This window comes from Liolophura sinensis, unplaced genomic scaffold, assembly GCF_032854445.1.
Source record: "Liolophura sinensis isolate JHLJ2023 unplaced genomic scaffold, CUHK_Ljap_v2 scaffold_14, whole genome shotgun sequence".
NCBI lineage: Eukaryota > Metazoa > Mollusca > Polyplacophora > Chitonida > Chitonidae > Liolophura > Liolophura sinensis.
In genome coordinates, this window is record NW_027017953.1 from 824,054 (window position 1) to 836,986 (window position 12,933).

The window sequence follows — 12,933 nt, forward strand, 5'->3', positions numbered from 1 at the left end:
AATGGTTCTGGTCATCAAAGTCACATCAAACCTGAATGGTTCTGGTCATCAAAGTCACATCACACCTGAATGGTTCTGGTCAGTAAAGTTACATCACACCTGAACAGTTCTGGTCAGCAAAGTCACATCACACCTGAATGGTTCTGGTCAGTAAAGTCACATCACACATGAATGGTTCTGGTCAGTAAAGTCACATCACACCTGAATGGTTCTGGTCAGCAAAGTCACATCACACCTGAATGGTTCTGGTCAGTAAAGTCACATCAAACCTGAACAGTTCTGGTCAGTAAAATCACATCACACCTGAACAGCTCTGGTCAGTAAAGTCACATCACACCTGAATGGTTCTGGTCAGTAAAGTCACATCACACCTGAATGGTTCTGGTCAGTAAAATCACATCACACCTGAACAGTTCTGGTCAGTAAAGTCACATCACACCTGAATGTTTCTGGTCAGCAAAGTCACATCACACCTGAATGGTTCTGGTCAGTAAAGTCACATCACACCTGAATGGTTCTGGTCAGCAAAGTCACATCACACCTGAACAGTTCTGATCAGTAAAGTTACATCACACCTGAATGGTTCTGGTCAGTAAAGTCACATCACACCTGAATGGTTTTGGTCAGCAAAGTTACATCAAACCTGAATGGTTCTGGTCAGTAAAGTCACATCACACCTGAATGGTTCTGGTCAGTAAAGTCACATCAAACCTGAACAGTTCTGGTCAGTAAAGTCACATCACATCTGAATGGTTCTGGTCAGCAGAGTCACATCACACCTGAATGGTTCTGGTCAGTAAAGTCACATCACACCTGAATGGTTCTGGTCAGTAAAGTCACATCAAACTTGATCAGTTCTGATCAGCAAAGTCACATCACACCTGAATGGTTCTGGTCAGCAAAGTCACATCAAACCTGAACAGTTCTGGTCAGTAAAGTCACATCAAACCTGAACAGTTCTGGTCAGTAAAGCCACATCATATCTGTACATATCTGATAAAAAAAGTCACATCATACTTGTACCTCAGCAGGTCTCTGTGTCAGTAACAGATAGAGTTCTTGCTGATTATCACTGGGTAACACACCTGTGTCTATTCCACACTACGTCCTGGCATCTGTGAGCCACTAATGTTCATGCTAACATCATCTCACTTTAAAGCTCATGTATATTGTCAATTTTTATGGTTTGCACCCAGCATCAACAAATTTTCTTATTTACAATTTATTTTGCTGACATTACATATTCTTTAAAAAATCTATTCATTCAAAAAATTTCAGATCTTCAGGAATCAAAGCCATAAAAAACGTTCATCAGCAAGGTCTCTACAGGTACATGCATGAACCCAACTGCTTAAACACAATACCCCTGTCATGACAACAAAGGCTGGCATGTACCACGCTACAACATGTTCTCTCATCTCCACAATATTTAATGCTGCATGATGCACTTGTAAACATACATGTAAAACAAACCAAATGATTTCATTTTATAATCCCTACAAGCAGCAATCTCTGCCCTACATTTTGTCCTGGCCCAGTATGATATATTGCAGGTAGGTAAAACCATTGAAGATCTTCATGTACAAACTTTATTGGCAAATATTTGTGATAGCCTGATACCGAATTCTATCCTAACCATTTATCTCAGCAATATGAAAGGTGGTGATCAAAACTGTCAAAATTTAAGATAAATATCTGTGCATAATGCTCTACGAAGATAAGGCATATACCTGGCCATTAACCCACATAGGGACTGTTCCACTTACAAGTAGTCTATCATCAGCAACTCACTGATGCTCTCTTTCTACTCAATTTATTTTTTTGTAACGTAACACACTCCATAATTACAAAGATACCTAAGAATAGATACATTTCAATGTTTCATCTCTTTCTACCAACTATAACTTTGGTAAACATCAAAACCAAACCTAACAATTTAATATCATGCTTCCTAACCAAACACAGCATCATATCTTACCTACCTTTGAAGCTTTCTTTTGAAAAGTATTCAGCAAAAATATAACATGTACCATCATACAGTTTGTACTGGATCAGAATGATGACAAGCTGTGCACTGGATCAGAATGGTGACAAGCTGTGTACTGGATAAGAATAGTGACAAGCTCTGTACTGGATAGAATGGTGACAAGCTGTGTACTGGACAGAATGGTGACAAACTGTGTACTGGATCAGAATGGTGACAAGCTGTGTACTAGATCAGAATGATGACAAGCTGTGTACTAGATCAGAATAGTGACAAGCTGTGTACTGGATAGAATGGTGACAACCTGTGTACTGGATCAGAATGGTGACAAGCTGTGTACTGGATCAGAATGATGACAAGCTGTGTACTAGATCAGAATGGTGACAAGCTGTGTACTAGATCAGAATGGTGACAAGCTGTGTACTGGATCAGAATGGTGACAAGCTGTGTACTGGATCAGAATGGTGACAAGCTGTGTACTGGATCAGAATGGTGACAAGCTGTGTAAGCTGTGTACTGGATCAGAATGGTGACAAGCTGTGTAAGCTGTGTACTGGATCAGAATGGTGACAAGCTGTGTACTGGATCAGAATGATGACAAGCTGTGTACTAGATCAGAATGGTGACAAGCTGTGTACTAGATCAGAATGGTGACAAGCTGTGTACTGGATCAGAATGGTGACAAGCTGTGTACTGGATCAGAATGGTGACAAGCTGTGTACTGGATCAGAATGGTGACAAGCTGTGTACTGGATCAGAATGGTGACAAGCTGTGTAAGCTGTGTACTGGATCAGAATGGTGACAAGCTGTGTAAGCTGTGTACTGGATCAGAATGGTGACAAGCTGTGTACTGGATAGAAAGGTGACAAGCTGTGTACTGGATCAGAATAGTGACAAGCGGTATACTGGATAGAATGGTGACAAGCTGTGTACTGGATCAGAATGGTGACAAGCTGTGTACTGGATCAGAATGGTGACAAGCTGTGTACTGGATCAGAATGGTGACAAGCTGTGTACTAGACATTTTGGGGGACAAAAACTGAGTTGTACAAATGTTTAATACATTTTGATACAGGGAGTATTTTCAGAATATCAACTGTTAAAGTCTTTAAACTTTATTCTAAAAAAAAATTACCACAAAAGCAACTGAGCATGTATGACACTCCATGAATTGTGCTTTAAAAAGGCAAGCCAGACTAACAGATTTTAATACCAGATTCATCAAAACACAAAACCACTGAGGCATTAATATATGGTACACTAGAGATAGAACAGACTTACAAACGGTAATACCTGGGAGAAAAAGCTCAGACTGTGTGAGAAAAGTTCTCTCGGGCCTTGTTTCTTCTCAACCATTACAACATTAATACATTCTGTCTGAGACAAGCTCTCTCGGGCCTTGTTTCTTCTCCACTACAACATTAATAGAGCCTGTCTGAGACAAGCTCTCTGATGCCTTGTTTCTTCTCAACCATTGCAACATTAATACATTCTGTCTGAGACAAGCTCTCTCGGGCCTTGTTTCTTCTCCACTACAACATTAATAGAGCCTTTTGCAGAGACCTTTCCCTGGAAATATATCCAATGAATCCCTATATACTGATGCAACCTCATGTAAACACATCATTTTACTCTGCAAAAAATTTGGTGAAAAGAGCCTGAAATGGCCTGTTTTCTGAGAAGCTTGTACAGAGATGTAAGGGGATGAAGCCAGGGTAACTCTGGATGAGATGATACTGGACTGATCTGGGTTATGGCAAAAGTAATAAACACCCTGCATGTACTGTATGAATACTGGCTGATGCTGACAAGTGCAGCTATGTACACATGTACCAGTCTGGCGGAATGGCAGACTGGTACATTGTACATCTGGTGTGCAAACAGTACCTGAACTCTGGAATGAAGCTACAGACATCACATCATGTGTTACATGTGCTATGTTGTATACTATTCCCCACAACAGAATTAATTACACACCAAAACACGGCATGAACAGCATCCCCAAAATAGACACCTGAACTGAAATGTTAGAAAAACAAGCTAGGCATCACGGTATCATGTATAAATCACAACCATTTTTCTCTTGAAGAGGGCAGGATCTATAGGCTAACACCCACAATCCGGTCTTGTAGATCCCAATCAGTCTTGTAGATTCCATACTCATACAGAACAGAGTAGATCTAGCATTAATCAGTGCAGACTTCATACGCATACAGAACAGAGTAGATCTAGTATTAATCAATGCAGACTTCATACGCATACAGAACAGAGTAGATCTAGTATTAATCAATGCAGACTTCATACACATACAGAACAGAGTAGATCTAGTATTAATCAGTGTAGACTTCATACACATACAGGACAGAGTAGATCTAGTATTAATCAGTGCAGACTTCATACACATACAGAACAGAGTAGATCTAGTAGTAATCAGTGCAGACTTCATACACATACAGAACAGAGTAGATCTAGTAGTAATCAGTGCAGACTTCATACACATACAGAACAGAGTAGATCTAGTATTAATCAGTGCAGACTTCATACACATACAGAACAGAGTAGATCTAGCATTAATCAGTGCAGACTTCATACACATACAGAACAGAGTAGATCTAGCATTAATCAGTGCAGACTTCATACACATACAGAGCAGAGTAGATCTAGTATTAATCAGTGCAGACTTCATACACATACAGAACAGAATAGATCTAGTATCAGTGCAGACTTCATATACATACAGAACAGAATAGATTTAGTACTAATCAGTGCAGACTTCATACACATACAGAACAGAATAGATCTAGTATCAGTGCAGACTTCATATACATACAGAACAGAATAGATCTAGTATTAATCAGTGCAGACTTCATACACATACAAAACAGAGTAGATCTAGTATTAATCAAGTCATGAGGATGGTGCTATGTCAAAACCATGATGCAAAATGAAGTATAAAATCAAGTCAGGCATCAAAAGTTTAGCTGTTCACTTGCTCTAAATTTGTCATCACTTTCATCTTTATTTCTACCATTTCATGTTGGTGTGGCAAGGAGACAAATCTGAGACATGAAAAGCTTACCTGCAGATTGATGTTGTCTGGTCAAATCACACACTGCACAACAAAAGGTACACAAGGGGAACAGATGGGCAGACAGCAGGCTAGCCAAAGTTATGTCAGGGTGGTTGCCATGGAAACACAGGTATGGAGGATCTCTGCAGGGGGTTGGGGTGTAACCTAGGTATGACAATTCCAGGTGTGTACAGCCAATTATTCCCCAGAACAGGTGTCTGGGTAACAGCATGTCCTCCACACTCCAGAGTTCCTATAAGTCCCACTGAACTGTCACTCAAACAATACACAGCTTTGGCTGCCCCAATCTGAGGAAGCATATCTCGCGGAAAACACGTCATGATCTGTCAAAATATCCAGGTGATATATGTTTTGTCAACAACAACGTGTCTGTGATGAGCATTTACAGTGTGGATACATCCATCATGCTTAGCTACCAATATCTGTAAACAATACAAAAATACCAAAAACATACATGTTTGTTTTTAAGGTTAACAGGACATGTACAATGTACATACACAGGGCTACGTGCTAACTGTGCTGAATGTTATCCAGTATAGGCACACAGTAATCGACAACATAAAACCTTTCAAAGAAAAATATACTTACATTTGTTTTTCAGAAAAAAAATTTCCAAAATTATGTTATTATTATAAATATTTATATTCTACAACAGACTGAATAGAAATATTCAATTCTGCAAGACTGATAGTATATGTGGGTGATCTGTGAAAGGGGTAAAGAGACAAGTCATAGAATTACATCTCATAGCTTCTCATTCAGAAGATTACATGATCACTGATCAAGAAAAAGATGTAAAGAAGAGGCTTTATGACATGTATTTCTTTTCCGTGGATTATTTCTTTCAACATACATGAGTAACTATATACAAATGAAATTAAAAAAACAGTGTGTACGCAGAATATATTTTTTCTAAACTGCAAACCTTATCAACAGAGACATCTGACTCAAACCAGGCAAACATGAATTTTGTTTGACTTTACAGAAAAAAAATGTATGGCCTTGCTTTGAATCAACATGTACCTGATATATTTAACACACCAAACACTTTTCCCTTTAAAAATTACAACACACTTTTGCCCTTATCTTTTGCCTTCATTCATCACTGTCAAAGTAAGTTTTCATAAATACCCTTCGAGCATAATATAGTACCCTTTCTTTATCACAATGGAATGCCTCTGTGACCGAGGTGGTTAGTGCTATGACCCAGGGGCCTCTCACCAATGTGGTCGCTGTGAGTTCAAGTCCAGCTCATTCCGGTTTCCTCTCCGGTCCTCCAGTAACTCGCAGATGGTCGTGGGTTTCCCCCGGGCTCTGCTTTGTTTCCTCCCACCATAATGTTGGCCACTGTCATATAAGTTAAATATTCTTGAGTACAGGAATATTTAATCAAAAATAAATCAAATAAATAAATAAATATATCACTGTTATATGTCATGTTAGAATTCCTATGTTGTGAATGCATCATACAAGAATGTATAGGGTATAAATCAACAATGGAGGTACATGTATGTATACATGACTATACCTCCACGGAGATGCATCCGTGCAACATTTGGAGGTATATATCTATACATGTATGTATACATGGCTATACCTCCACGGAGATGCATCCGTGCAACATTTGGAGGTATATATCTATACATGTATGTATACATGACTATACCTCCACGGAGATGCATCCATGCAACATTTGGAGGTATATATCTATACATGTATGTATACATGGCTATACCTCCACGGAGATGCATCCGTGCAACATTTGGAGGTATATATCTATACATATATGTATACATGGCTATACCTCCACGGAGATGCATCCGTGCAACATTTGGAGGTATATATCTATACATGTATGTATACATGACTATACCTCCACGGAGATGCAACCGTGCAACATTTGGAGGTATATATCTATACATGTATTAATAACATCATAGGGCAATTATGCCTTGCTAAATGCAGGCAAACTTTTTTGAGGCGTAGCTGACAAATTCCAAATCCCATTTTGTATCTGACAGAGAAAGGAGTTGATGCCTATAACTGCAATATGCTCATCAGGCTGCTTTAAGTATAACTTGATATTTGCAGGCTTGAAATGTTCTATTCTCTTGGCAAACAGGAAAATACATAACCGATGCACATTTCAAATGAGTTACAGCATCTTTTCAACGGCCATATGTTTCACTTATACATAAACAAATTAAATACCTGCACTGAGTAAGATCTCCTACACATTGTTCCATATAAGTGACAGCTGCGAGGAAAGGGAGGCTACTCTTGACATCTTGTCACACTGCAGCTTAATGGCCATACAAGGCTGTAAGCAAAACAAGTTGTCTTGTCAGACTCTGATCTCAGGGGTTGTTTCACTTACTGAGATGGGGAAAAAACAGTGAATAAGAGATAGACATTATAGTATACTCCAATGTTCATGCATCCATTTTCATACATACTCATATCTTTCTAAATCGTGAAGCTGTAAGTTCAGGGAGCACTACAAACCAAGTGAAAATGGGGATGTGGCGCAAAGCTAGTCCTGCTAAATTGCTAAGTTCACTGTTAACGTCATTTCCAAAAATAAGGTGTGACTTTACAGTAGTCTCTTCTATGCGAGTTTGGCCCCCGAAATCAGCACAAAATAAGGTGTGATTTTACAGTAGTTGCTTCTATGCGAGTTTGGCCCCCGAAATCAGCACAAAATAAGGTGTGATTTTACAGTAGTTGCTTCTATGCGAGTTTGGCCCCCAAAATCAGCACAAAATAAGGTGTGATTTTACGGTAGTTGCTTCTATGCAAGTTTGGCCCCCCGAAATCAGCACAAAATAAGGTGTGATTTTACAGTAGTTGCTTCTATGCGAGTTTGGCCCCCGAAATCAGCACAAAATAAGGTGTGATTTTATGGTAGTAGCTACTATGTGAGTTTGGCTCCCGAAATCAACACGAAATAAGGTGTGATTTTACTGTAGTTGCTACTTGTAGTTTGAACATACATCTTGCATAATCCAGGCTGTCAACTCAATGGCCTTAGATATCACCATAAAACGATCAATATCCATTAGCCATGTTAGTTTGCTTTGATATGCTGTACACACTTTTCTGCTGTCTAACAAACTAAAGTTTCCAGTTATTATCCCCCATAGTTCTCAGAATATCATCCAGTGTTGTTGATTTCCCTCTACCTTCCCATGTTATCTTTCACCTCTGCTTCTTACATCAATATCAGTGATGTGCACGGGTTTGTATAGTTGCGAGTGCACAAAGCTATTTTTGAGTTGTATAAAAATTGTAGCCCTACTAGACATTACATGTGGTTTATTTGTCTGGATTGTGATCTGCAGCAAAAAGTCGATCACTTTCCCTGTCTATGCATCAAACTGCCTCCACAAACAACTGGTTAGAACGTAAGTAGTATAGTGTACATACGGTACACTAACTCCGTACCAGTAACTGTACATGCAAGTTTGATTAAAATCAACTGAAAAAAAAAACACCCTTTGCTGATTATGTTTCCAGTTTTATTCTGTTGTGAAGAAAGTTCTGATTTGTAACATATTAATCTACAATCTCCGGTTTACATGTAGCATGTGTTTAACTGAGTTCCTTGCCACGGGCATTTTAACAGCCACTTTCTTCAAGTACTGGCCTAACTGTTCCGCTCGGCTGGCTTCGCGCTACTGAGATGCCGTGGCTAATAAAATAATGGTTGTAATTAAAAGTGAAATGGCTAAAGCTACTGGATTAGCTTTCGTTTTATCAAGCGATTTATACTCTGGCGGGGCCATTCACAACAGCTGTCAACTGTCCCCGAGGATCTAGGTGTGTCATCGTAGCCATGTGCGGTTAAATGAGGTCAAAGTAAAACGGGAGGTGAAACGGAAGTTGATATCAGCGCAGGCGCAGTCACCTCAAAATAATCATTCGCCATCTTTCCACTGATGCAGGCTTACCGCAGACTGCCAAGGCCAAAATGACGACGTTTGCAGATAATTTTTGGGTAAGTAATCGCTCTGAAGAATAGGAAGCAGTGACTGTTCAATGCGAAAGCCGATTGCCCTACACAGACAGTGGTCGTATATGTCTTTGAGGCCGATTTCCTGTTATGAAGGGGAGGATCCGCTCCCTAGTTCGAGACGCGAACCTTTGCCGCTGTAAATGCCAATCTGGAAGTGTGACAACTACAACAACGTAACACTGTACAATCACTCTTAGCTTTTTACAAGCACTGTCATAGAACATGAAGGCATTAGGAAATGTCAGTGTATTTGTATTGGATCAGTCTTCCGTCTTTGAGTTTGTATTAGCTTGTTTCATTAGTTTTATTTGGGACTATGTATATAATAGTCCCAGGTTTTATTAGGCAACGTACGTTAAATAACTTTATCAAAAACTAAGAAATAAGGTTTTATCCTTATTAAATTAGCTCATTCCCACCTGAGGGAGGTTCATGAAGATAAATAAGATTTACAGCTACAACAGCCAGTCAACCATCAATGCTACCTGTCATATAACTATGCCATCTTTACATGCCGTCCGTCATACATCGATGTTAGAGCAGATAAAAAGTGTCTGTCTGCACTCGTAGTTGACCAAAATGCTCATCTTGGCCAGATGTCCCCTCTTCCGATCACTAGAAAATCCAACAGAGTCGAAAACTATATGGCCATCACTCCTAGGCACAACACAGCAGCCATGTTGCTTTCGCAAGTTCCCGATAACCGGGATTACCTCACAAGAAAATCATTCGGCTGCTCTCAGGTCCTTACGAAGTCAACAACAACAAACCCACAAAACATTGGCTATTCATGTCGGATGGACCTGAGAGCAACCAAATGATTTTTCGCGAGGTAACACAGGTTATCAAGAACTTTAGAGATCAACATGGTGGTTGTGTTTCGCACATTTGATTTCACACATTCATGCCTGTAGCCAGAAAAGGCTCAGAAAGACTTCTGAAGCAAAGGTCAGTTTTATTGCCTCAATGTGGAACTCCAATGAGCGACAAACCTGCTGTTAACTTGCTATGGGAAAATCTCATTTTTGTAATTTCTTGTTATGATTCTTTTATTCAAGAAAGCTTGGAACAAAATTCAAATGTTCACATATATGTTGGCTGGACGTATGCTAGTGGTCATACTAGAAAACCTCAGTAATGTTGATTTCATTGACAAGTGTCTAACTTTGCCTGTCTGACCCTAGTGAATTACATGTACCACTAGTTGCTGTAGAAGGGAATGAGTTTAATGAAACAGCCGTGAAGCTCATCATGAGACTCTGATGTGGCTCTTGCAACGGTGACTGAAATCCTATTCTGCCTGGCTTCAGTGGCTGCGCTCTCAGAATCTCAGAATTGGATTCTCTTCAATTCAAATTCTGAGTTTTGTCATGCCCCTAACCCTTTTTGTGTCAGATCTTCTGAAAGTTGTGATTTTGTTGAATACCTCTGCAGCTCCATATGATTTCTTTCCACACTGAAGATAGTAGATACAAGATCAAATCTTCAAAAGATGTTCGGTGCCAAAAATAGTGTGACATCAAGTCACAGGACAATATCTGAAAAAATAAATTGTTCTGATCCCAATCATTAATGGTTACATTGTGACCCTGCATAAAAAAATGTTATAAAAAGCAATTCAAACGATGCTTTCTAAGAGATTTTGGAAAGAAACTTTAATTATTTAGTTATTTGTTAGTTTTAATAAAGCTTGATTACTTAAGGGACCAAACAGTTTGAGAGCCAAAACATTTTCCAGAACTAAAATGGCTCTAGATTATGACTTTGTACAAGTGTGGTTCAGTGGTCGGGGTATGGTCTTTTGGAGTAAGTGGAATATTCTTATGTGTTCAAGTTTCCTGGTTCATTTTCTGACGTCCAGCCAACTTGACAAAGTTATTTTAGGCTGATAGTCTGACATTCACCTATTCAGTTAGGTCAGTTGATCTGAGTGATAGCGGTGACTAAAAGTAAAATATGTTGGATTTGAAGTTTTAACTTTGAATTGTGATACAATCATTCATGTTATTTTATTATGTCGTTTTTACATGTCCAGGATGTCCTTTTGCAAAGCCTTTACAAACGTTTGAAACGTGATATTTGATAGTGTATGCTACAGTCAAGGTAATGCTATATCATATTGTTTGTAGTCCGCGATACATTCATGTACACTCAGGTTTGATACAGGGCGCAAGAGAAAAACTACATCCACAATAATCTATAAACTTGTGTGAAGAACAAATTTTTTCTTGTAAACTTTATGAAAGATCATTTTTTTTTCTTCATGATGTTGGAGCAGTCTGTATAAAAATCTGACACATTTGTTTAATGTTTGTAACATGTGTTTCATATAAAACTAGAGCAGAAGGTAGATGTTATGATTCTTATTTGTCATGCTATTCCCATGCTGAAAATCTTAAATATTGCACTAATTTCCTTTTTCACTTGTCCAGTCGGAAAATGGAGAAGGGTGGATAGTAGCAGGCATACACTCTGAGCACCTGTCAAATGCCCGTCAACATGACCTTGATGTCACAATAAAGACAGTTCGACATTGCATCATGTAGACGTGCTACAATTCATCCTTGATGTAACAGTCACGCAAGGTCCTGCCTCAGACTGGCACTGTCTCACGGGATTAAAAAATATGCTGCCTTCTCATTGCCCTCCACCCACTCCACCATCCACCTGCCACCGCAGGACTACTCCTCTCTGGTTATTAACAGTTGTTGCTGTGTTATATTGTGAGATTAAGCTGATGCAAGAGAAGCCAGTCACTAAATTCCAGTTGTTTCTAAAAAGCCTGGCTGTTATTTTCAGGTAAATGAATTAACGTTGCATACACATATAAACACTAATTAAATAAAGGATTAATTGAAGTCCAAGATCTGAAGCACAGATGTAAAAGACAAGCCCTTAAAGTACGTTAGTCAATAAAATCGGCTTGAGGGTTACTGCATGATGTATCTCTACATGTGTATATACAGGTATATACAAGGACTGGTCTACATGTAAAATGGGTGTGTGTTCTTTTGATGTGTTGAGATGTTGTTATCTCTGTTTTCCAAACGACACCTTGGCATGGGTAGTGAGGCTTGCTTACTTGCTTGTGTTAATTTACCATTCAAAGCTTTATTAGGGTGTTACAAGTTGTATACTGTATTTGGAATGGGTTCCCTCCCTAGGATTTCTTCAGCTTCACTAGCCTATTTCCCTTTGAGGCAGAAGACTTGTATGTCTTGAGAACCTATCCAATCATTTTGACATAAATGTAATGCAGACTTCCTGTTTTTTTCTACATGCATACACTGAAGGCCCTCTTACCCTGATTCATTGAGAGTTTTATAATTTTTGTACATTGTCAAGGTCACATTATTTTGTGTGTCATCCAGGGTTCACACAGATCAGGGGAAATCTCTAAAATCAGGGAAAACAGAACTGTTCCAGATGCTGGGATGTCAGGGAATTTAAGATTTACTGACACTGATCCTAAACTTCAAAGGTGACATTGTGACCATGCATGAAGAAGTAAAGATATTTTAAAAGAAACTTAAATTATTTAGTTATTTGTTAGTTTTAATACATCTTGATTACTTAAGGGACCAAACAGTTTGAGAGCCAAAACATTTTCCAGAACTAAAATGGCTCTAGATTATGACTTTGTACAAGTGTGGTTCAGTGGTCGGGGTATGGTCTTTTGGAGTAAGTGGAATATTCTTATGTGTTCAAGTTTCCTGGTTCATTTTCCGGCGCCTAGCCAACTTGACAAAGTTATTTTAGGCTGATAGCAAGGAGTGAGCTGGGTGATAGCAAGGACTCCAGGATATCAAAAGTGTACATGTAAAAAAGTCAGTGGCGCCTGT

At 39.0% G+C, this 12,933-nt stretch overlaps 2 protein-coding genes across 3 annotated transcripts in view; one reads left to right on the forward strand and one right to left on the reverse strand.

The window, feature by feature from the left end:
- LOC135481234 (solute carrier family 4 member 11-like) overlaps positions 1 to 6,357 on the reverse strand; it is a 91,785-nt gene extending 85,428 nt beyond the window's left edge. The window contains exons 1-2 of the mRNA XM_064761064.1: positions 6,298 to 6,357; positions 5,065 to 5,399 (exon numbers count right to left, since the gene is read on the reverse strand). The gene's annotated coding sequence lies outside the window, so the exon portion shown is untranslated. The remainder of the gene's footprint in view (positions 1 to 5,064; positions 5,400 to 6,297) is intronic.
- A 2,632-nt stretch (positions 6,358 to 8,989) lies between these two features.
- Positions 8,990 to 12,933, forward strand: part of LOC135481281 (F-BAR domain only protein 2-like) — a 59,993-nt gene continuing 56,049 nt past the window's right edge. For both annotated transcript variants that reach the window (XM_064761130.1, XM_064761131.1), the window contains exon 1: positions 8,990 to 9,073. In XM_064761130.1, the coding sequence (XP_064617200.1) occupies positions 9,047 to 9,073 (27 nt within the window). In that variant the 5' untranslated portion in view covers positions 8,990 to 9,046. The remainder of the gene's footprint in view (positions 9,074 to 12,933) is intronic.